Source organism: Neolamprologus multifasciatus, chromosome 6 (genome assembly GCF_963576455.1).
Source record: "Neolamprologus multifasciatus chromosome 6, fNeoMul1.2, whole genome shotgun sequence".
Lineage (NCBI taxonomy): Eukaryota > Metazoa > Chordata > Actinopteri > Cichliformes > Cichlidae > Neolamprologus > Neolamprologus multifasciatus.
In genome coordinates this window covers 28,182,899-28,205,317 of record NC_140444.1, presented here as the reverse complement: position 1 = coordinate 28,205,317, position 22,419 = coordinate 28,182,899, and the positions used below count along the sequence as shown (strand labels likewise).

The window sequence follows — 22,419 nt, the reverse complement described above, 5'->3', positions numbered from 1 at the left end:
TTCAGTGTGTTCCTCCTTCAATTAAATCTCAATCACAAAAATGTGGCGCTCCGAAATAAGACTCACACCGTTAATTCATCATTTTCACTCTGTACCACTGCTCCTCATCAGGCTGTGTGGAGCACAGTAAACAATTCAGTCGAGGCCTTGAGCCATAAACAGACATCACTCACAGACATTGTTTTCATAACCAAACTGCTTCAGACCCTGTCCCCTAAATCTACACAAATGCCCTCTGGGTGACATGAAATGCATTTAACCAATAAACAATCAATGGCTTCTTCTTGTTGTAACAGATTCTGTATTTGGATGTTTGTGTGCAGCATTTTGCGTATCAGCATAGCATTTGTTAGTAAAGCATTCTTCATTGCATCAGCGTGTGTGTGTATCACTCTTCATTGCACAAGCGTGTGCATGTGTGTGGATCACTTCTCAGTGAATTGAGTCAGCATTTCGATTTGTGTGCGTGTGTCATTTCTCACTCAATCATATGTGTTCATATGTGTGTTTCTCTTCATTCTGAGTCAGTGTATGTAGATGTGTGTGTTTGTGTTCATCACTTTCCTGTTCTGGTGTTCTGGGTAAACCACGGCCTGAAGCGTGACCTGGGGTCCTGCCCCCCTCCTTTTCAGTCCGTTTGTGTCCATTGGTGCTGTTGCTCAAAGTTCTCTCCATACTGGTTCTGGCCCCAATTGAGGCAGTCCTTTTCTCCAGTGTCCTGCATCTTCTCCTTGTCCAGCTCCTCCTTAACTTGACCCTTTTGCTTCTGTACCTCCTTCAGGGTTTGCTCCTGCTGTTGGAGCTTCTCGTCCCGTTTGGCGACCTCCTGCTCCAGCAAGCTACAGCCTGATTTCAAGTCGTATATCTGGGACTCCAAGCCTGACTGATGGGTTCGATTAGCAGCCAGCTCCTCCTGAGCCATGCTCAGTTTCTGCTCTGATGAGGGCAGAAACCTCAGAGTTTTTTCCGTACACATCAGATTGCTGCAGCTCTGCTGTTCGGCTCTCGTTCTCCGTCGCCGCTGCATGAGATCGTTTTCCTGCAGCACTGTTGACATTTTCAGGTTGTTGTTGTGGGTCCAACTGCTGTAGCATTTGGTCAGGGTCACATCAAAGATGGTAGAAGGGAGAGCCAAGATGGTAGAGAGAAGAGCAGGAGTCCAGGTCAGCCTCAGCTTTCAGGGCCGACAAAGCAGCCTGTAATCAAGCATAAAGAGAAAAAACAAAAACAAAACAAAAAACAGACGAACAGGAAAATGATGTTGTTTTGGCTGTGTTATTCAGAGAGGGGAGAAACACCGGGCCAGGCCCTGTGTCAGCCTTCTCTCCCTCTTTTTTGTTTTTTCTCACCATATAATCAACTCATAACTCACCAAGTTGACAGGACAACACAGGTACATGTTAAAATTCTTAAGATCATGTTTAAAAGCCCCAAAAAGGAATTTTCCTTCATTCAGTAATCACTTGTATTAATCAATCAGCAGAAAAATCTCACAATTTGACTCTTTTAACCACTAAATTTGTTGTTTCATCACTGGTTGGTCATACCAGTGTCTTTCTTTTTGAAGTCAAGTTGTTGTCCTGCAACCCAGAAAGTTTATTTGTTAGTAGTGGATAAACTTTATCATTTAACAACAGGTGTATGTTAAGTTTCGCTGCTTTAACCTTGCTGGAAAATCTTCACGTGTTCATGAATGTAAGCTGTTTCTTCATTGCTTGTGTGTGCGTTTGTAGGTGGATTATTTTAACTTTTTTTTCTCAAACAAAGCATTTCTCTAACACGTGCCTTTTTCATACATTTCTCTGGTTGTGTGTGTGTTTTTATTTTGTTTCCCACATTTTGATTTCCCACCTTAAATAACAGCATTCCATGTCTTCAGCCAGGAATTAGAGCTTGCTTGTGAGATTCAGGGACACATGGTGTCAACAACAATCCAGCCAAAAACTTGCCTGAAAATTTCCAGTGATGGTAACCGATAACTGGAGGAGAAGATGTCCTTTAAGCTTCTTTTCAGGGTGGGGACAAAGTGAGAGGTCAAGCTGTAAAATTTTGAGCCAGAGCTTGGCCTGTCTGTCGTCCCAATTCTGTTAATCTATCCTTTTGCCGCTGTACTCAGGTTTCCAGGTTGAGAGAAATCCACCTGTATTAACAAACTAAAACATTTGTAACACAGTAAGGGGAATTGTTGAAAAGAATATATCAATGGGCCAATAGGCTCGACTATAGGAGCACAGGGGTGTGTTTAAATGAGACACAGAGACAAGAATGTAACTCAAAAGAACCAGCCAACTTTAGTGAAATAAACCATAAGGTTGACAAGCACAGGTTAATGACACTTTACAATGGTAGAAAGGAAAAATTAAAAGAAAAGTAAAACACATAAACTACTAAAGCAATGACTTGGTCAAGTGTTACTTTTTGTTTTCAATGTTCGGGTTTCAATGTTCGGGTTTCAATGTTCGGGTGCACCCTAGTAACCTGACTCCTTAACTCTTATAGAAACAGATTACACAAATCCAATGTACATTCAAATGAAAATCTCACACTCTTTTCACATGTGGAGAATATTCTACACAACAGCTCATTATTTAAAGTCCCAAATAAAAAATGTCCAAGGGGTAAAGTCCAAAAAATTCCCAGGGTGTGAAAGAAAATAGGGGTGAGAGAATGTCAGTCAGTAGTCTTATGTATAACCAGCTGTGCGTGAAAGTGTGAGTGATACAGTCCTACCACACCGCAAGGTGCAGCAGATCATCAAGTGGAAAAGAAGCGAATCTCAGTCTCTCTAAGTCCAGGTGGGAAGGCACGCCATCTATTTCACCGGAGGAATCCACCTCAGGAACAATTCAGCATACAAAAAAACCTGACCTGTCAACAGACAGGGTCAGAAGAGCAATTCAAATATTAATTATGCTGTTCTAGCTATAATTCACAATTTAGGATCTTGTTGAAGTCACATTCAACATCAATTTGCAATAAAAATACTCAAATTTGCAAAAATAAAACATTTCTCTTACACAAACTATGCATTAAACCAAGTAAAGTCAGTGCATATGCATATATGTCACATATGCGACAATTATTAATCAAACAATTGAGATTGAAACGTGAAACAGACGTGAACTAACTGAGACATACAACATGTGCTCACCGATCTCAGTGCATCACGGCCGAAGACAATGGTATGGTGTCTCTCGGTCGGAAAATGCGGGGCTCTAAATAACGTAACAGGACATGTTGTTTTTCTCTTTAATAACAGTAATACGATGTGAAGGAAAATAAACATAAGTTGCGCTTCAAGTGTTACCTTACTTCTGGAAGCAGATTGAGATGAACTTTCAGGCAGTTGATAGCAACCACAGCTAACAAAGGCTAACAGTTTAGCTCCACGTGGTACTTTCTAAAGTCACCAGAAAACTGCAGCATTTGCCTGTTTACTCACTGTGGCTACTTTTAACATGAAAGGTAGCTGATAACCAGTGAACTTATGTGCAGCACAGTTGGTTGCAACTTATATCTAATACTTTTTCCAGCTCAAAAGCTTCAGTCTCTCTTTTCTCCTGCCAGCACGCGACTACCTCCACACATAGCAGCGAACACAGAGCACGTGGGTGGGACATACAGCGGCAGGTTGCTCTCCCATTGGTCAAAGCATACTGGGACCTGTGCATTTTGATTGGTTGGGCAGGATGTCCATCTCTCCTCATATCAGTCCTTAAAGTGGTACCCTCATTGTATGTGGGTTACACATTCACTTACTATTTCTTTTCTGAAAACATCCATTCGCTTCATCTGCCTAGATTTTACTCTCTCTCTCGGTGCATACTTCACACAGTCAGGCAGTTGCCTTTTATGGGCATGCAAAGTTCCGTCACTGTTCCGGAATCTGTTTACTGTTTTCAGATTCCGTCAAAATCTGAAAACAGTAATCATAGTTCAGTAGTAATAATGGTATTAAGACCTATCTTATGTTATTCTAATATTTTTAATAACATATCTTATTATATAGCAAACAGATACACAGGGATAGCATAGTTTGTTTTTTATTTGACCATGGTTTTCAGACATACCTGCAGAGCTTTGTGTGTTTGCAATTTTAACATCTGCCAAGGAGGTTATGTTTTTGGTAACTTTTGCTTGCCTTTTTGTGATTGGTCAAAAATGAACAAAAATCTGTGTGGAGTCTGTGGTCAATATATTATAGTACTGTGTAAAGATTTAAAATATCGTGTTACATCTGACCTCAGTACAACTGCTTTTGTACAAACAAAAGCAGTTGTACTGCCTTTGTTTGTACTGGCAACATTTAGGGGGAGATGGGGAGTCTCAATGTTACATTATAGTTTGCATCCACATATTGAACCTCTGATGAGGTTTCAAAACGTGTTACATCGTTAATGAAAGAATTAGTTAGTTATAATTTACTGTACTATATTTATACAATAAGCTATTCATGTCCAGTTATTTACAAATCAATACATATTATCCAGTACTTACTCCAACCTAGTGTTTACATAAAGGCTTACAAAGAACAAATAAAACAAAATGAATGTATACTAAATACAATAGTGTTACCTTAATAGTACACAGAGTGAGCTGCTTTGGTGGAGGTTTAGAGCTCTTCTATTAAAAATGGATGCTTCACTTAATGATGTGAACTTGGTTGACTTAGTTGTTTTTTTCTTGCATGAACAGGTAGAAGTGTCATTCAGTCTGACATAAATGTAGCCTACAATGCTTTTCTCTCATCATCTGCTCAAACTAACAGATGTAGGTCTGTTGCTTTAGCATTTGGTGTTTATTACATTCCTAATGTTATTTTAAACTTGTTTCCTCACAGGTCGTCTTGACTACGTGGTTGAGCGTCCTGCAGAAGAAGGCCTTCCAGAAGTCATCAGGATCCTGGATGACACTGACAGTGAAGGTGAGTATGGTGAGTATCTCCCTGTCTCACCCTCCCCCTCTTCTCATGAAGCACAACATCCTGATGACAGTGAAGAGGAAGGTGAGTACCCTCCCTACCCACCTGAGGACGTTGAAGAGGTGAGTGAACAGACTGACAATTCATCTGACTGGAACGACTCACAAGAGTGGGGCGATTGGCCTAGCGATGACTCGGGGTATGACACCATGGATGAGAGAGATGATTCTCCTCTCATCCGGGAGCTTTCTCCAGAGCCGTTTTGGCACGATTGGCAACGTCCTATTTCTCCAGGTGATGCCCCATTCGCCATGCCGCCTTTCGGCCACGCCAACGACCCACTCTTCCCTCTAGTCGTTGCCCCAGTCTGTGATCCGTCAGCTGCTCCTCCTTCAGCTGCTCCTTCTTCACCTGCTCTCTTATCTACTCCCTCAGCTGCTTCCTCTCCTGCTCCGTCACCTCCGCCCTCAGCTGCTCTTTCTTCTTCATCTGCTCTCTTATTTTTTCCCTCAGCTGCTTCCTCTGCTGATCCTACAGCTTCTCCTTCTCCTTCAACCTCAGCAAAGAGAAAGAGAGAAGACGTCTGCAGTGAAGAGGTAAGTGCAAAGGTAAGCAAGGTAAGTGATGACACGTTCTATGGCCCTTCAACATCATCGGGTTCTTTTGGTGTCAGACGCTTCTGGGAAAGGCCTTTTAACCTTTCACATGATGACAGCGACTCTGACTAGATTATGTTAGAACTTGTTTTTAAACTTGTAAATATCTTTTAATTTTTAATTAACTTTGTAATATTTAAGTTAAGCCTTTGTGTCTTGTGATGTTTGTAAGACAGCTAACTAAGAATATCTGACTTTTAAAAAATATTAACTAACACATGTGAAATGTATTGTTTTTTTCTTAATATGTGACATTGCCTGTGTGACTGTAAGGTAGTGTTTTAGGTATTGTTACTTCTATTTCTGTTGATATCACAGGTAACTATTTAAATGACTTACATATTTTTTCTCAAGCTCTAGCTCAGCATGCAGGACAAAGGTAAGTCCGTACTTAATGTCAACACAAATAATTAGATTGTGTTTACATAAGGTATAGCCTGTGGCTAAGGGATCAGAGGTAAGGTAAAAACACATAACAGAAGAAAAGTAAATTGAACAACTCAGTGATCTGTGAATTCATGCTTTTCTCTTTGTCTTTTTGTCTCCGGGTGCTTTACACTCGTCCTCTCCCAGCATTCAGCACTTCAGACACTCAACGTCCAAGACGGAGCTAACACAGAGAGATACTCCACCCAGAAGACAGCCTTACCCCAACCTGATGAGAAGGATGGATGACCAAATGACAAACTGGAGAGTGGTGCTGTGTTCCAGCTATGTAAGTTATCACCTCACATTGGCTACAAACTGTCTTGAAGACTAAATCCTTCCAATAGCTGGTATAAATCATCGTCCTACAGTACTGTAGGTCTAAGTTTATTTATAGTTTTTGTGTGTATATGTTGAGTTTAAAATTGCATTTTAACAACATGCTACAGCTGCCTACTATGGAAATGCTGTTTCGTGTTAAAATGATGTCTTTCTTGTGTTATTACTTTGCAGGGCAGCTGAGAGTGGACAGAGCTGCACAGAGGACCAAAGATCCACTCTCAGCACTTCATACCTGACTGGCCACAGCACCACCCCTCTTCACCCAGGGTGAGGAGGGTCCTGACCCCGCCTGCACAGAGGGAGTTGTGAACATGCACTTCTGTGTCGGTGGGTTTAGGAGCCTCCTCACACACACACGGATGAAGACTGTCACTGGAAGATGTCTCCATTGCATCAGCAGGACAGGACATAAGCATTTGTAAAATATTACAGTTTGTGATGTTTTATACATGTTTTTATTGCTTCATTTCAAACTAGGAGATATAAAATAAACCAGTTTTCAGAATATTTTCTGTGTATTTAGTTGTTTTCTTAATAAGTTATTTGGAACATCATTGCAACCTGTCAGCTTTTTATTGAGGATTTAGAAAGTTGCTGGTGGCCCGAGGCTGTACAGTGGGGTGTTGTTTTTGTCACATGATGAAAGTGACCTCATGGGGAGCAAAAAGAACAACTGAACTATTTGGGGATTCACAGACTTTGGTAATCGTTAAAAAATGGAGAAAAACAGTTCTGTGTGAACAAGAAGCTCAAATATAAACCATCCTGACACACTGACACAAATGATCTGCTATCAGTGTTTTCATGAACCTGGGTGAAGGTAATCTGCATGAGTTTAACCTCCCTGTCAAAAACCTGCATGTTAAGTTTTCAAATCACATTTTATCCCGATGGTCCAAGGCTTACATCTTTAAGCTCACAAACGTACTTCTGTAATTAATCAGTAACCAATTTATTACTTTAAGTTACAGTGTGAGGGGCATTAATGAACATAAATTAGATTCAACTGGATTATGTGTTTAGGTCAAGAGACACATACCTTCATCTTTAAGAGGCTCTTCTTAAATGTCTGATCACTATGTTTGTATTTGTCTGCAGCATCACTGCAGCAGAGAGGGTATAACACAAGGCCACAGTCATGTGGTATCCTGTCCTGCTATTAAGTGAATAAAATACTGAAAAAAACATCTAGACACTAAATACAGTCACTGGCCACTTCATTAGTTACACCTTGCCAGTACTGTTTTGGGGCTTCTTTCACCTTCAGAACTGCCTTAATTCTTTGTGGCGCAGATTCAACAAAGACCTGGAAACATTCCTCGCAGATTTAGTTTCATATTGACATGATAGCATCACACAGTTGCTTCAGATTTGCCGGCTGTGCATCCATGTTGCAAATCTCCTGGTCCACCACATGCCAAAGATAATCTGCTGGATTGACATCTGTTATAAGATGAGTATACTGTGGTCATAAAACGATGGGCATGGTCAGCAGCACAACTCAGGGAGGTTGTACCTCTGAAGAGGCTTCTTCCCATTACACCTGAAGTTTTGACCAGTGAAAAGTTTCCTCACACAGTGTTTCCTAGTGTTTCATCAACAAAGGAGAATTTGTTCCTCAGACTGTGCAAAAATTGCTTTCATGGTTATCCTGCTGCGAGGGTGAGCTCTGAGATGGGCCCAAGCCATGCTTGCTCCTCAGCAGTCTTTATTTAACCTGAAATGTCAAACCCAATTATTGTGGAAGACTCCTCCGACTCTTGAGAAGGAGTTATGCTTTTTGTTTTGTTACTTGTAATAAATGTAGCCTTTTTGCAGCTCCGGAGGCCTGGATTGCTGAATTGGACACTCGCAATCCCACCCTTGAAAACCCCGTAGCTGGTCAGGCCCCTGTAGCCGGAGCAGTGGAAGGTGGCGTAGGCCCTGCTAACTGTCTCCAAGCAGGTTATCCTGAGCAGACGGGAAAACATGATGGCTGGGTGACGGAAACACAGCGCGGGACTCTTTACTGTAGGGCAGATCTTAAATACAAACACATACGATTACTTTAGGAAACTCTCTATGTTTGCACTTTTAATCACAACATAAATTTGAACTTTCCTTGTATCAAATGCCCTAAATAAGGGCATCATTTCTTTTAATCTGTCAAATTTCATCACATTGTTGGGGATGCATCTCTGCAGTCTGTCTATGGATCTTAAATAGAATTTGAGTGATGGTTTTAGCTGAACTACATAAAGGATTGGCACAGACTTGGTTGCTTGTGTTGGTTTGCTCATTTTCTGAAAGGTTAACTGATTATTGCATTGAAGGGGACTTCTTCAAGTGTTTGTATTGCCTGGCAGATCTGTTCAAACACTTTTTTGACTCATCATGTTAGAGAATCGTTTTCCTTATACTCTCAGGGCCCTTTAAATACACTCTGAACAACTCAAATCATGTGGGTTTTCAATCTAAAGGCTTGAAGGTGCTGTTTAGCTTATGGGATTCAGAGGGTGGTTGCCTATTTTAATCACAAATTAAAGCATGACATTCAAATGAACAGTGTTTACATACAAAACAGGACAAAAACAGTCTTGTCTGGGTTAAAGGCAACTTTCTCCAGATTCATCCCCACCAGCTCCTTCACTGGTTTTTGGTCCCATCCTTCAGGTATCAGCTCGCTCTGCATCTTAGGCTGTTAGAAATACACAAGTCCATTAAACACATAAAGACGAGCTGCCTCCCGGGTTCTGTCTCTGTGCCACTGTCAAGAGATTTATTCTAAAGACACTTCTTCAGCTAAGAATCTAAAGGTAGAAACACACAGACGCTGCAGTTTTTACTTGCAAGGGCATGATCACAGAACGCTCACACCAGAGTGGGGGCCCTGTGATGTGCGCTCTGTTCCTGCACTTGCCTTTATTTATATACAAAAGTAATACAACAGTGAATACGTCTATTCATTAACAGAGGAATGTTAGTATGTAGGGAGTGAAGATAAAAGTGGTTCAGGTGTGTGTGTGTGTGTGTGTGTGTGTGTGTGTGTGTGTGTGTGTGTGTGTGTGTGTGTGTGTGTGTGTGTGTGTGTGTGTTATTCTGAAGGACATGGCCCCTCTTCTTGAAGATAAGAGCATCCAGCTCCCCTCTTCCTGGCAGGAGTGAAATGATAACAGCTTGCTCAGCTATTATCACTGTGAGAAAGAATTTATAAAGCAAGTCTTGATTCCAACAACAGTCATAAAAAGGTCATCATGCAGTATTCTATAATATGCAAATTTATATCACTAAAAGATTATACTGACTACTAAGTACAATTTTCTATTGACATTCCCTCCTGTTGTTCACGTATAATTTTTGGTGAGATATCAGTATGTAACATCTTGTCGTACATTTTTTGTGACATCATCATTAATCACGCAAAATCTTCAAGTTCCAACAGATCAGGGTCATCATCATCATCATTTGTCACGGCTATGTATGCAGCAACAGTGGAAACAATTATGCGGTTAATCATGAGCTTTAAACATGGCAGTATACATGTTGCAAAAACACAAAGTAAAAGTAAGAATATCCCAACTCCGATGAGTAGTCTCTTTAGCACCTGTACCCAGGAGCCAGTGTAAAGCCAAGAAAACCAGTCACTTGTATCACTTACATAGTCCTGATTTTGGGCCTGCTGGATCTGTCTCAAAGCGTTTAGTGCGTCAGTCATGTTTGATGAGTGTACATTGTCTGGTATGTAAGTGCAGCAGGTGTTGTTGAAGAGGACACAAAGTCCCCCTTTCTCTGCTAGTATCATGTCCAAAGCTACTCGATGTTGCATCACTGCGATCCATAATGCATTGATTTCCTGATTCTGCTGTTCGTTGATCTTGCACGAAGCATTCAAGAAGAGTCCAAAGCGGTAGTCCAGAGTTTTGAACCTCAGCATGTTTTTTCCGGTTCCCACCCAGGGGAACAATGTGTGGAGTACTTTCCGTCCAGTAGTCCACAGTTTGAATTCCTTGGGTATGCCGCTTCCCCATATCGGGTCATGTGGTTGAAGTTTAGGGAACAGTGATCTTCTTTTCCAGCGTGCTGTAGAAGTGGTGTTTACTGCAGTCATCCTCTCCAGGTCACTAGTCGGAGCCCAAACGCCATGACACTTGAACCCAGTTGGTGTCTTGGCAGTCATTGTGTCTGTTTCTGCTGCGAAGGATCCTCGTATATCTGTGACCTCGTCTGGTGTCTGTTCCTTCCTCTGTAAGAGACAGATAACCAAACCACCTCTCGTCCTAGCCCTAATAATCTAATATTGTTATTCATTGTTCCTTTAGTGATTCAAAATCGGTTTAGCACACTTGACCAGTAACTTATTCTAATCAGAATTTGTGTGTGTGTAAGCGTGTTTGCATTTAGCCCTCTGCACTCAAGGCATTTCCTACACTTTATCAGTCCGGAAGAACGAAGTCATATAACCCTTGTTTGATGTTAAAACTCAACTTCCCCCCCCTTTTTGACACATTCCCATGTGTCAGTTCAACGGAGCTAGAAAATTAAAAGAAAAGGTTAGTGACCTCATAGCTCAGAAAGTATCAGACTTTCTCCCATCCAGTGTCGTTGCTCCAGTCCTGTCATCCTATGCCAGGGAATAAAATCAATTTAATTGTCATGTTAGATCTGTTCAACTCCTGGCTCCGCCCAGAGCCTGCGTCCGCAGAATTGCCTAGAGACAAAACCTGTATTAGTATGAACTTCACACATAAAAACGCCTGTTTTAACTTTTATTTCCAATCTGTTAATTAGAGTGCTTAAACATCAAATAGACTGAGTCTATAACAAGTCAATACAGCTGTAAATGTGGCCAATTATCAATCTATTACCAATCCATAACAAAAGATAGCTTTTATTTTATGCTTGCTTTTAGTCTACCACTCACCCAGAGGATCTTCAATCCCAGAAAATTCCTTCTCCTTATTTAATGAGTCTGTCCTCCTTCCATGCCCTGGTAACTGGTCCATCCAGAGCCATATCATCTTAGAATATACATACAACAAGCCAAACCACACCTTGGTCACACCAACCCTTTTGGTGGCGAAAAACTGTTGGTGTGGTCAAGTGGGTGCTGTAAAACAAAAGCTCAGGACAGAACAGTTATCAGTCATGTACTTCATACAAAATTAGCATATATTGAATTTCATATTGATCCTCTGAGTGTAATGGTACATTTTAATTTGAATTTATCAAAGCTAAACACAATAATTTTTCTTTATTTTGCTCTTGTGCAGCACCACATCTCAGCACATACCCCTGTCGGTTCTATTCTACTTTTAAATTGCTGACTATTTCAAGAAAGAACCTAAATGACGGGGACCAGTGTTTATTGTTACATATCTGAATGTGACAAGTCTACCATTTCCCTGTTATTCATAGGTATTGTTAAAGTTTTGGCTTTTGCCTCTATAAAAGTTAATTGACTTTTTACAGTGGCCTGCTATGGTTAATAATAACATGTTCAATCATGAGTGAAATCAAAGCTTTTCTTCCCTTTAGCATTTAACATTCCCAACAATATAATGTGATACGTTAATCGAAACACAGCTAATAAAACACAGTTTTCTTAATGCAAACATCAGTAACTCAAAATTAGCAACCAAAGGGTTAAGTCTGCCGTTCACACTCTCATGTGAAGCTACATTCTCCCCCTCTGCTCTCTCTTATCCTCCTGCTCCTGCAAAAACAAAACAAAGCAAGACAAAACATCCACCCTTCTTTTACAGGCTGGGTGAATTGTTTGTGGACATTTACTAATCCTAAAGTCAGTACCATTCTTGTCTCAGTATCAAGTCAGTTAAAACTTTTAGTCGTCAGTCCATCACAGTCCAGTCACATGCATACATTCACACACATTCATACCAGATATTGCTGATAATGGAGTCTCACGCGGAACCTATTCGAGTATCCATCACCAGCAAGATGACATCATCATTTTAAAGGAAAACAGTTCCTTGTTTTTTTTGGACTGGATTGACTCGCTGCAATCCTTTTAGCCTCAGGACTTCTCATGTGATCAATGTCCCATATAAGTGAATTTCTCCAGAGCCCATTATAATCATGGAGAAAAATACTTTGCGACTGTTTTCAGTAAGAATATTTTATAGCGCTTTAAAGTTCAATCTCTCAGGCCTGGATTAAAGAGCTGATTTGTTAAATCAGGAACTCACAAAATACCAAAATATCACCACCGGTGGATCACTCCTCTCAGATGTTCTTATTTCAGTGCACTGTAACAAAAGCAAAAACAAACGTAACCAATAAAATACTAATAAAGTAACAAATACTGGGGCCCATTGCAAACATGTCCAAGCATAAAACCATCTTTCTCTCTCTTAGAGAAAGAAAACAATCCAAACCTCACTGATAAAATCAACCTAGTGTTAAGCAAAACCCAAAAATCAACCAAAACTTCACCAGAAAGTTTTTCTCCCTCCCGGGACAATATTGTGTAGGAATACAGGTACCGTAACTCCTTTTTGCATTTTTTTTTTATTTTTATTTTTCTCACACTGGAAACCAGAATACCTAGAGAGAAACCACTGCAAACTAGCCAGACTTTTTTTTTTTTTCAGTGTGTTCCTCCTTCAATTAAATCTCAATCACAAAAATGTGGCGCTCCGAAATAAGACTCACACCGTTAATTCATCATTTTCACTCTGTACCACTGCTCCTTATCAGGCTGTGTGGAGCACAGTAAACAATTCAGTCGAGGCCTTGAGCCATAAACAGACATCACTCACAGACATTGTTTTCATAACCAAACTGCTTCAGACCCTGTCCCCTAAATCTACACAAATGCCCTCTGGGTGACATGAAATGCATTTAACCAATAAACAATCAATGGCTTCTTCTTGTTGTAACAGATTCTGTATTTGGATGTTTGTGTGCAGCATTTTGCGTATCAGCATAGCATTTGTTAGTAAAGCATTCTTCATTGCATCAGCGTGTGTGTGTATCACTCTTCATTGCACAAGCGTGTGCATGTGTGTGGATCACTTCTCAGTGAATTGAGTCAGCATTTCGATTTGTGTGCGTGTGTCATTTCTCACTCAATCATATGTGTTCATATGTGTGTTTCTCTTCATTCTGAGTCAGTGTATGTAGATGTGTGTGTTTGTGTTCATCACTTTCCTGTTCTGGTGTTCTGGGTAAACCACGGCCTGAAGCGTGACCTGGGGTCCTGCCCCCCTCCTTTTCAGTCCGTTTGTGTCCATTGGTGCTGTTGCTCAAAGTTCTCTCCATACTGGTTCTGGCCCCAATTGAGGCAGTCCTTTTCTCCAGTGTCCTGCATCTTCTCCTTGTCCAGCTCCTCCTTAACTTGACCCTTTTGCTTCTGTACCTCCTTCAGGGTTTGCTCCTGCTGTTGGAGCTTCTCGTCCCGTTTGGCGACCTCCTGCTCCAGCAAGCTACAGCCTGATTTCAAGTCGTATATCTGGGACTCCAAGCCTGACTGATGGGTTCGATTAGCAGCCAGCTCCTCCTGAGCCATGCTCAGTTTCTGCTCTGATGAGGGCAGAAACCTCAGAGTCTTTTCCGTACACATCAGATTGCTGCAGCTCTGCTGTTCGGCTCTCGTTCTCCGTCGCCGCTGCATGAGATCGTTTTCCTGCAGCACTGTTGACATTTTCAGGTTGTTGTTGTGGGTCCAACTGCTGTAGCATTTGGTCAGGGTCACATCAAAGATGGTAGAAGGGAGAGCCAAGATGGTAGAGAGGAGAGCAGGAGTCCAGGTCAGCCTCAGCTTTCAGGGCCGACAAAGCAGCCTGTAATCAAGCATAAAGAGAAAAAACAAAAACAAAACAAAAAACAGACGAACAGGAAAATGATGTTGTTTTGGCTGTGTTATTCAGAGAGGGGAGAAACACCGGGCCAGGCCCTGTGTCAGCCTTCTCTCCCTCTTTTTTGTTTTTTCTCACCATATAATCAACTCATAACTCACCAAGTTGACAGGACAACACAGGTACATGTTAAAATTCTTAAGATCATGTTTAAAAGCCCCAAAAAGGAATTTTCCTTCATTCAGTAATCACTTGTATTAATCAATCAGCAGAAAAATCTCACAATTTGACTCTTTTAACCACTAAATTTGTTGTTTCATCACTGGTTGGTCATACCAGTGTCTTTCTTTTTGAAGTCAAGTTGTTGTCCTGCAACCCAGAAAGTTTATTTGTTAGTAGTGGATAAACTTTATCATTTAACAACAGGTGTATGTTAAGTTTCGCTGCTTTAACCTTGCTGGAAAATCTTCACGTGTTCATGAATGTAAGCTGTTTCTTCATTGCTTGTGTGTGCGTTTGTAGGTGGATTATTTTAACTTTTTTTTCTCAAACAAAGCATTTCTCTAACACGTGCCTTTTTCATACATTTCTCTGGTTGTGTGTGTGTTTTTATTTTGTTTCCCACATTTTGATTTCCCACCTTAAATAACAGCATTCCATGTCTTCAGCCAGGAATTAGAGCTTGCTTGTGAGATTCAGGGACACATGGTGTCAACAACAATCCAGCCAAAAACTTGCCTGAAAATTTCCAGTGATGGTAACCGATAACTGGAGGAGAAGATGTCCTTTAAGCTTCTTTTCAGGGTGGGGACAAAGTGAGAGGTCAAGCTGTAAAATTTTGAGCCAGAGCTTGGCCTGTCTGTCGTCCCAATTCTGTTAATCTATCCTTTTGCCGCTGTACTCAGGTTTCCAGGTTGAGAGAAATCCACCTGTATTAACAAACTAAAACATTTGTAACACAGTAAGGGGAATTGTTGAAAAGAATATATCAATGGGCCAATAGGCTCGACTATAGGAGCACAGGGGTGTGTTTAAATGAGACACAGAGACAAGAATGTAACTCAAAAGAACCAGCCAACTTTAGTGAAATAAACCATAAGGTTGACAAGCACAGGTTAATGACACTTTACAATGGTAGAAAGGAAAAATTAAAAGAAAAGTAAAACACATAAACTACTAAAGCAATGACTTGGTCAAGTGTTACTTTTTGTTTTCAATGTTCGGGTTTCAATGTTCGGGTTTCAATGTTCGGGTGCACCCTAGTAACCTGACTCCTTAACTCTTATAGAAACAGATTACACAAATCCAATGTACATTCAAATGAAAATCTCACACTCTTTTCACATGTGGAGAATATTCTACACAACAGCTCATTATTTAAAGTCCCAAATAAAAAATGTCCAAGGGGTAAAGTCCAAAAATTCCCAGGGTGTGAAAGAAAATAGGGGTGAGAGAATGTCAGTCAGTAGTCTTATGTATAACCAGCTGTGCGTGAAAGTGTGAGTGATACAGTCCTACCACACCGCAAGGTGCAGCAGATCATCAAGTGGAAAAGAAGCGAATCTCAGTCTCTCTAAGTCCAGGTGGGAAGGCACGCCATCTATTTCACCGGAGGAATCCACCTCAGGAACAATTCAGCATACAAAAAAACCTGACCTGTCAACAGACAGGGTCAGAAGAGCAATTCAAATATTAATTATGCTGTTCTAGCTATAATTCACAATTTAGGATCTTGTTGAAGTCACATTCAACATCAATTTGCAATAAAAATACTCAAATTTGCAAAAATAAAACATTTCTCTTACACAAACTATGCATTAAACCAAGTAAAGTCAGTGCATATGCATATATGTCACATATGCGACAATTATTAATCAAACAATTGAGATTGAAACGTGAAACAGACGTGAACTAACTGAGACATACAACATGTGCTCACCGATCTCAGTGCATCACGGCCGAAGACAATGGTATGGTGTCTCTCGGTCGGAAAATGCGGGGCTCTAAATAACGTAACAGGACATGTTGTTTTTCTCTTTAATAACAGTAATACGATGTGAAGGAAAATAAACATAAGTTGCGCTTCAAGTGTTACCTTACTTCTGGAAGCAGATTGAGATGAACTTTCAGGCAGTTGATAGCAACCACAGCTAACAAAGGCTAACAGTTTAGCTCCACGTGGTACTTTCTAAAGTCACCAGAAAACTGCAGCATTTGCCTGTTTACTCACTGTGGCTACTTTTAACATGAAAGGTAGCTGATAACCAGTGAACTTATGTGCAGCACAGTTGGTTGCAACTTATATCTAATACTTTTTCCAGCTCAAAAGCTTCAGTCTCTCTTTTCTCCTGCCAGCACGCGACTACCTCCACACATAGCAGCGAACACAGAGCACGTGGGTGGGACATACAGCGGCAGGTTGCTCTCCCATTGGTCAAAGCATACTGGGACCTGTGCATTTTGATTGGTTGGGCAGGATGTCCATCTCTCCTCATATCAGTCCTTAAAGTGGTACCCTCATTGTATGTGGGTTACACATTCACTTACTATTTCTTTTCTGAAAACATCCATTCGCTTCATCTGCCTAGATTTTACTCTCTCTCTCTCGGTGCATACTTCACACAGTCAGGCAGTTGCCTTTTATGGGCATGCAAAGTTCCGTCACACACACCCACACAGCTACTCACCCCCAGCAGCTGCAAAGCGTCTTCACGTCCTCTATCCACACTCTCTTATTTTATATTATATTATTTAATTTAGCCTTTTGTTTATTCCACTTTATTCCTCTTGTATTTATATGTACTCAGTTGGGTCTGTATCCGGCCCTTTTTAAACTTTGATCTCTAATCTTTTACTTGATGAGGGATTATTATGTTCTTCCTAGTCTGAACTGCTTCTTTGTTTCTTACAGTCACGTACAAAATGTCCCTCTTTTCCACACCTCCAGCATGCAGTGCTAAAGCCACTTTTTTGGTGTGTGTGTGTAGGTCTACCTCTACCTCTTGCTGTTCTACTATGCATTTCTCTGTCTTTCTTTTGGATTAGTCCTGCTCTGGTTTGTTGTGTTTCTAAACATTTATCATCAGGTGTTAATTTTGCTTGTTTATTCTCCATTTTCAAAGATTTTGCTGGGCTGTCACTGGCACGCTTGACTTCAGAGTGGTTTACTGATACGGCCTTCGACTTCACCCTAAAGGTGAAGTGGTATCAGTTTTATGAGATGAAACTCAACCGTTCTCCTTTGTCACCAGTACGTGAGCCTCAAGCAAAGAAAACAAAAATAGAAGTAGTTCAGCAGCGTATTGTGCTGTAAAATCAACTTACTTCCAGACACATACACACACATATAGACATTTGCGCGCTAATTTGTCACGAAGTACTTAACGGTTACCTCTAAAACCAGTCTAAACACAGTTCCTTTTGGCGAACTTAAACCTAATTTGTCACGAAGTATTTAACGGTTACCTCTAAAAACCAGTCTAAACACAGTTTCTTTTGGCGAACTTAAACCTAATTTGTCACGAAGTATTTAACGGTTACCTCTAAAAACCAGTCTAAACACAGTTCCTTTTGGCGAACTTAAACCTATTTTATCACGTGTCTTTAAACCTTTGCGGCCGTTTTATATACCAAAATAGTGTTTCTCACCCTCAGACTTCTCACTGGTGGTTCGGATTGTCAGACTGAATCCCACCGCCGTGGACCCGAATTTAACATCCCAGGTCTTTCGGCCTCGTCTAAGAGGACTGTGCACAGACTTTCGGTGCTGGCTTCCCACGGCGTCAGGAATCAGTGCTGGATCGTGGAACAGAGTCACAGATAACAGTTCTGATGTTTCTGCTCCGGCTTCGAAGTACCAAAATAAATGTCAAGAGATTTATTCTAAAGACACATCTTCAGCTAAGAATCTAAAGGTAGAAACACACAGACGCTGCAGTTTTTACTTGCAAAGGCATGATCACAGAACGCTCACACCAGAGTGGGGGCCCTGTGATGTGCGCTCTGTCTCCTGCACCTGCAGAGGAATGTTAGTATGTAGGGAGTGAAGATAAAAGTGGTTCAGGTGTATGTGTGTGTGTGTGTGTGTGTTATTCTGAAGGATGTGGCCCCTCTTCTTGAAGATAAGAGCATCCAGCTCCCCTCTTCCTGGCAGGAGTGAAATGATAACAGCTTGCTCAGCTATTATCACTGTGAGAAAGAATTTATAAAGCAAGTCTTGATTCCAACAACAGTCATAAAAGGGTCATCATGCAGTATTCTATAATATGCAAATTTATATCACTAAAAGATTATACTGACTACTAAGTACAATTTTCTATTGACAGTCCCACACCGTGGGTGCCGCAGCCTGCTACTGAAGGAGCTGCCCAGTGCTGTCAGAGTCTCCTGCATGGGGTGGGAGATGTTGTCCAACGGGGATGACAGCTTAGCCGCCATTCTCCTGTCACTCACCACCTCCACTGGGTCCAGAGGGCATCCTAGAACAGAGCTGGCCCTTCGGATCAGCCTGTTCAGTCTCTTCCTGTCCCCAGCAGAGATGCTGCCACCCCAGCAGACCACACCATAAAAGATAGCAGAGGCCACCACAGAGTCATAGAAGGTCTTCAGGAGTGGGCCCTCCACTCCAAACGACCTGAGTCTCCGCAGCAGGTACAGCCTGCTCTGCCCTTTCCTGTAGAGGGCGTCTGAGTTATGAGTCCAGTCCAGTCTGTTGTTCAGATGAACACCAAGGTACCTGTAGCTGTCCACAGCCTCAATGTCCATACCTTGGATGTTCAGTGGTTGCAGTGGAGAATGCTTGTGCCTGCGGAAGTCTACCACCAGCTCCTTGGTTTTACTGGCGTTGATCTGGAGGTAGTTCAGCTGGCACCAGTCCACAAAGTCTTGAGTCAGTCCTCTGTACTCCTTGTCGTCCCCATCAGTGATGAGGCCGACTATTGCAGAGTCATCAGAGAACTTCTGCAGGAAGCACTGGGTGGAGTTGTGGGAGAAGTCTGCAGTGTAGATGGTGAAGAGGAACGGAGCCAGAACCTTTCCCTGTGGGGCCCCCGTACTGCAGACGACCCTGTCTGACACACAGCCCTGAGTCCTCACGTACTGTGGTCGGTCGGTGAGGTAGTCCAAAATCCAGGTAGTGAGGTGATGGTCCACTCCAGAGTTCTCCAGCTTGTCCTTCAGAACCGAGGGAAGAATAGTGTTGAAGGCACTGGAGAAATCAAAGAACATGATTCTCACAGTGCTTCCAGCGGTCTCCAGGTGAGCGAGGGAACAATGTAGGAGGTGAAATCACAACTTAAACTGCTTCATTATGATCGCTCACTCTACAGAGCCCTGTTGCCAGTTTCTGTTTAATATCATGTGACGGTGCTGTGTGATATCGTTCTACCACTGTGGTGCTTTGAACATGTCTATTTGATCAATAAGTACTTTTGATGAATAAACATTCCTTGTTTAAACATGTGTCATGGTGTGGTCTCTCTTTGCTTTTGACTTCTTGATGTTTGTAAACATTTAGTGAACTTTATGAGTTTATTTCTGTCTTCTGTGTCCTGCATCTGGGTCCACACTCTACCTGCCACACAGCAGACCACGACGGCTGTAACTAGAGAACGGTCGAGGAATCTGTTTATTTGAAGCAGCTACTGCAGTTCATGGAAACTGGTACAGTTAGCAAAGTGTGATCCATGGTCTGATTTAGATGAATGAAATCACTGAACAAAGTGAGGAAGCTGATCCACTTTGACATGCCTGTTGTAAAAAGACTTTATTGGATTCCTACATCCAGGTATTTCTGGATAGCTGCTTGTCCCTTAAAAAATTATTCTTCATTTAAAACCTGCATTTTGTATACACTCAGATCTTGGTCTATTATTAAAAGTGTTACATTTCAGAACAACATGTTAGGATGCCTGGGTCGTTGACCCAGAGGTTTGAGTTTATTATATTATTTATCATTTCTAGTCTTTGGTTTCTTTGTCTGTGTTCTGTCTTATGGTTTACGTCTCAGTTCCCTCTGTTTCAGTGCCTGCGTGTGAGTCTGTGTCTTTAGTTCAGTCTGTGTTGTTTTCTGTTTTCCTTTTAGACCTGAGCGCAGCATTTGACACTGTCGACCACACAATCCTATTAAACCGTCTAAAGACATGTGTCGGCATTCAGGGTCCTGCTCTAAAATGGTTTGCCTCTTACCTAGAGAGCAGAACATATTCTGTGATGCTGGGTAACAAATACTCTTCCCCAGCTACACTAACCTGTGGAATACCTCAGGGCTCTATTCTGGGTCCGGTCTTATTCTCCTTATACATGCTCCCATTAGGCTCCATTTTTCAGAAACACCAGATCTCTTACCACTCTTATGCAGATGATACACAGTTCTACCTTTCTCTAAAACCAGGTGCTGATAGTACGCTGCAGAAAGTCTCAGAGTGTCTTAGCGACATACATTGCTGGATGTCTCTGAACCTTCTCAAACGAAATCATGACAAAACCGACATTATAATCTTCAGTAAGCAGGACTCTATTAGTCTCATAAGAAACAATCTGGGCCCATTATCAGCTAATGTACATCCCCATGTAAAAAATCTTGGTTTCATTTTTGATTCCACTCTCAAGCTGGACAAGCAAATAAATTCAGTTGTTCGTGGCAGTTTTTTCCAACTCAGGAGCGTTTCTAAACTCAAAAATATCCTGTCATCTAAAGACCTGGAAACTGTTATCCATGCTTTCATATCCTGTTTTGGCTTCCCTTCATTGGCTTCCTGTTAAATCCAGAATTGAATTCAAAATCCTGCTCCTCACATACAAGGTCTTAAATAATCAGGCCCCATCTTATCTTAATGACCTTGTAGTACCATATCACCCTATTAGAGCACTTCGCTCTCGCTCTGCAGGCCTACTTGTTGTTCCTAGAGTATTTAAAAGTAGAATGGGAGGGAGAGCCTTCAGTTTTCAGGCCCCTCTTCTGTGGAACCAGCTTCCAGTTTGGATTCAGGAGACAGACACTATCTCTACTTTTAAGATTAGGCTTAAAACCTTCCTTTTTGCTAAAGCATATAGTTAGGGCTGGACCAGGTGACCCTGAATTCTCCCTTAGTTATGCTGCAATAGATGTAGGCTGCCGGGGGATTCCCATGATGCATTGAGTTTTTCCTTTCCAGTCACCTTTCTCACTCACTATGTATTAACAGACCTCTCTGTATTGAATCGTATCTGTTATTAATCTCTGTCTCTCTTCCACAGCATGTCTTTATCCTGTCTTCCTTCTCTCACCCCAACCGGTCGCAGCAGATGGCCGCCCCTCCCTGAGCCTGGTTCTGCCGGAGGTTTCTTCCTGTTAAAAGGGAGTTTTTCCTTCCCACTGTCGCCAAAGTGCTTGCTCATAGGGGGTCATATGATTGTTGGGCTTTTCTCTGTATCGATGAAGCGCCTTGAGGCGACATTTGTTGTGATTTGGCGCTATATAAATAAAATTGAATTGAAATTGAATTGAATATCGTCACGTCTTGACTATTGTAACTCTCTCTATTTAGGCATTTGTCACTCAAGCCTGTCACGCCTGCAACTTGTTCAAAATGCAGCCGCAAGGCTCCTGACGGGTACTAGAAAGAGAGAGAATATTACCCCGGTACTCGCATCTCTACATTGGCTACCAGTTAAACATAGAATTGATTTTAAGGTTTTATTATTTGTTTTTAAAGCCCTCCATGGTTTGGCTCCAGGTTACATTTCAGATCTTCTTAGCCTGCACTTGCCCACTCGATCTCTGCGCTCCTCCAGTCAGATGGTTTTATCAGTTCCACGCTCCCAGCTCAAATCTAGAGGTGACAGGGCTTTCTCCATTGCCGCCCCGAGACTCTGGAATACTCTCCCCCCCTTCATAAAATTCTCTTCATCCTTGGAAGTCTTTAAATCGAATCTCAAGACCTACTTATTTTCCAAGGCTTTCGGATCTCGTTGATATTACATGTCTTACAATTTTTTATTATTTTTTTTAATTTTTAAATTTTAAATTTTAAATTTTTTAATTCTTTTATTATATTATTCCTCTGTTCAGCACTTTGGCCGACACTTGATGTCTTTTAAATGTGCTATATAAATAAAGTTGACTTGACTTGACTTGACTTGACTTATTTTGAAAGTCCATGTCTGATGTTAATGCTTCCCCTGTCTCATTAGGCCTGATTTGCCCCAGCTGTTTTTCCCTGCTGTTGCCCATTCCCTGATTGCTCCTCTATGTATTTAAGCCCTGTGTTCCAGTTTGTCAGTGTTGTGATCTACCCTT

The 22,419-nt window shown here is 41.5% G+C and overlaps 1 protein-coding gene and 2 long non-coding RNA genes across 4 annotated transcripts; 1 reads left to right on the top strand and 2 right to left on the bottom strand.

Annotated features, from left to right (window-relative positions):
* Nucleotides 1–1,571: 1,571 nt before the first annotated feature.
* Nucleotides 1,572–3,865, bottom strand: LOC146517192 (uncharacterized). Its single transcript, XR_014874752.1, has 3 exons — nt 3,308–3,865; nt 3,152–3,215; nt 1,572–2,868 (listed from the first exon to the last, which is right to left on the bottom strand). It is a non-coding gene; the product is annotated as an uncharacterized LOC146517192 (long non-coding RNA).
* Nucleotides 3,866–4,824: 959 nt separating this feature from the next.
* Nucleotides 4,825–6,866, top strand: LOC146517191 (uncharacterized; the record flags this gene model as incomplete). The annotated part of the gene is made up of 2 exons (XM_085163140.1): nt 4,825–6,292; nt 6,517–6,866. A coding segment is annotated over one exon (825 nt), but the record flags the coding sequence as incomplete, so codon positions are not given.
* A 7,635-nt stretch (nt 6,867–14,501) lies between these two features.
* LOC146517190 (uncharacterized) lies at nt 14,502–18,085 on the bottom strand. Of its 2 annotated transcripts, none has more exons than XR_014874686.1 (3): nt 16,237–18,085; nt 16,081–16,144; nt 14,502–15,797 (listed from the first exon to the last, which is right to left on the bottom strand). It is a non-coding gene; the product is annotated as an uncharacterized LOC146517190 (long non-coding RNA). The 2 variants fall into 2 exon arrangements; XR_014874687.1 differs by lacking the exon at nt 14,502–15,797 and having other exon boundaries at nt 16,043–16,144; nt 16,237–17,576; nt 17,727–18,085.
* Nucleotides 18,086–22,419: the final 4,334 nt, after the last annotated feature.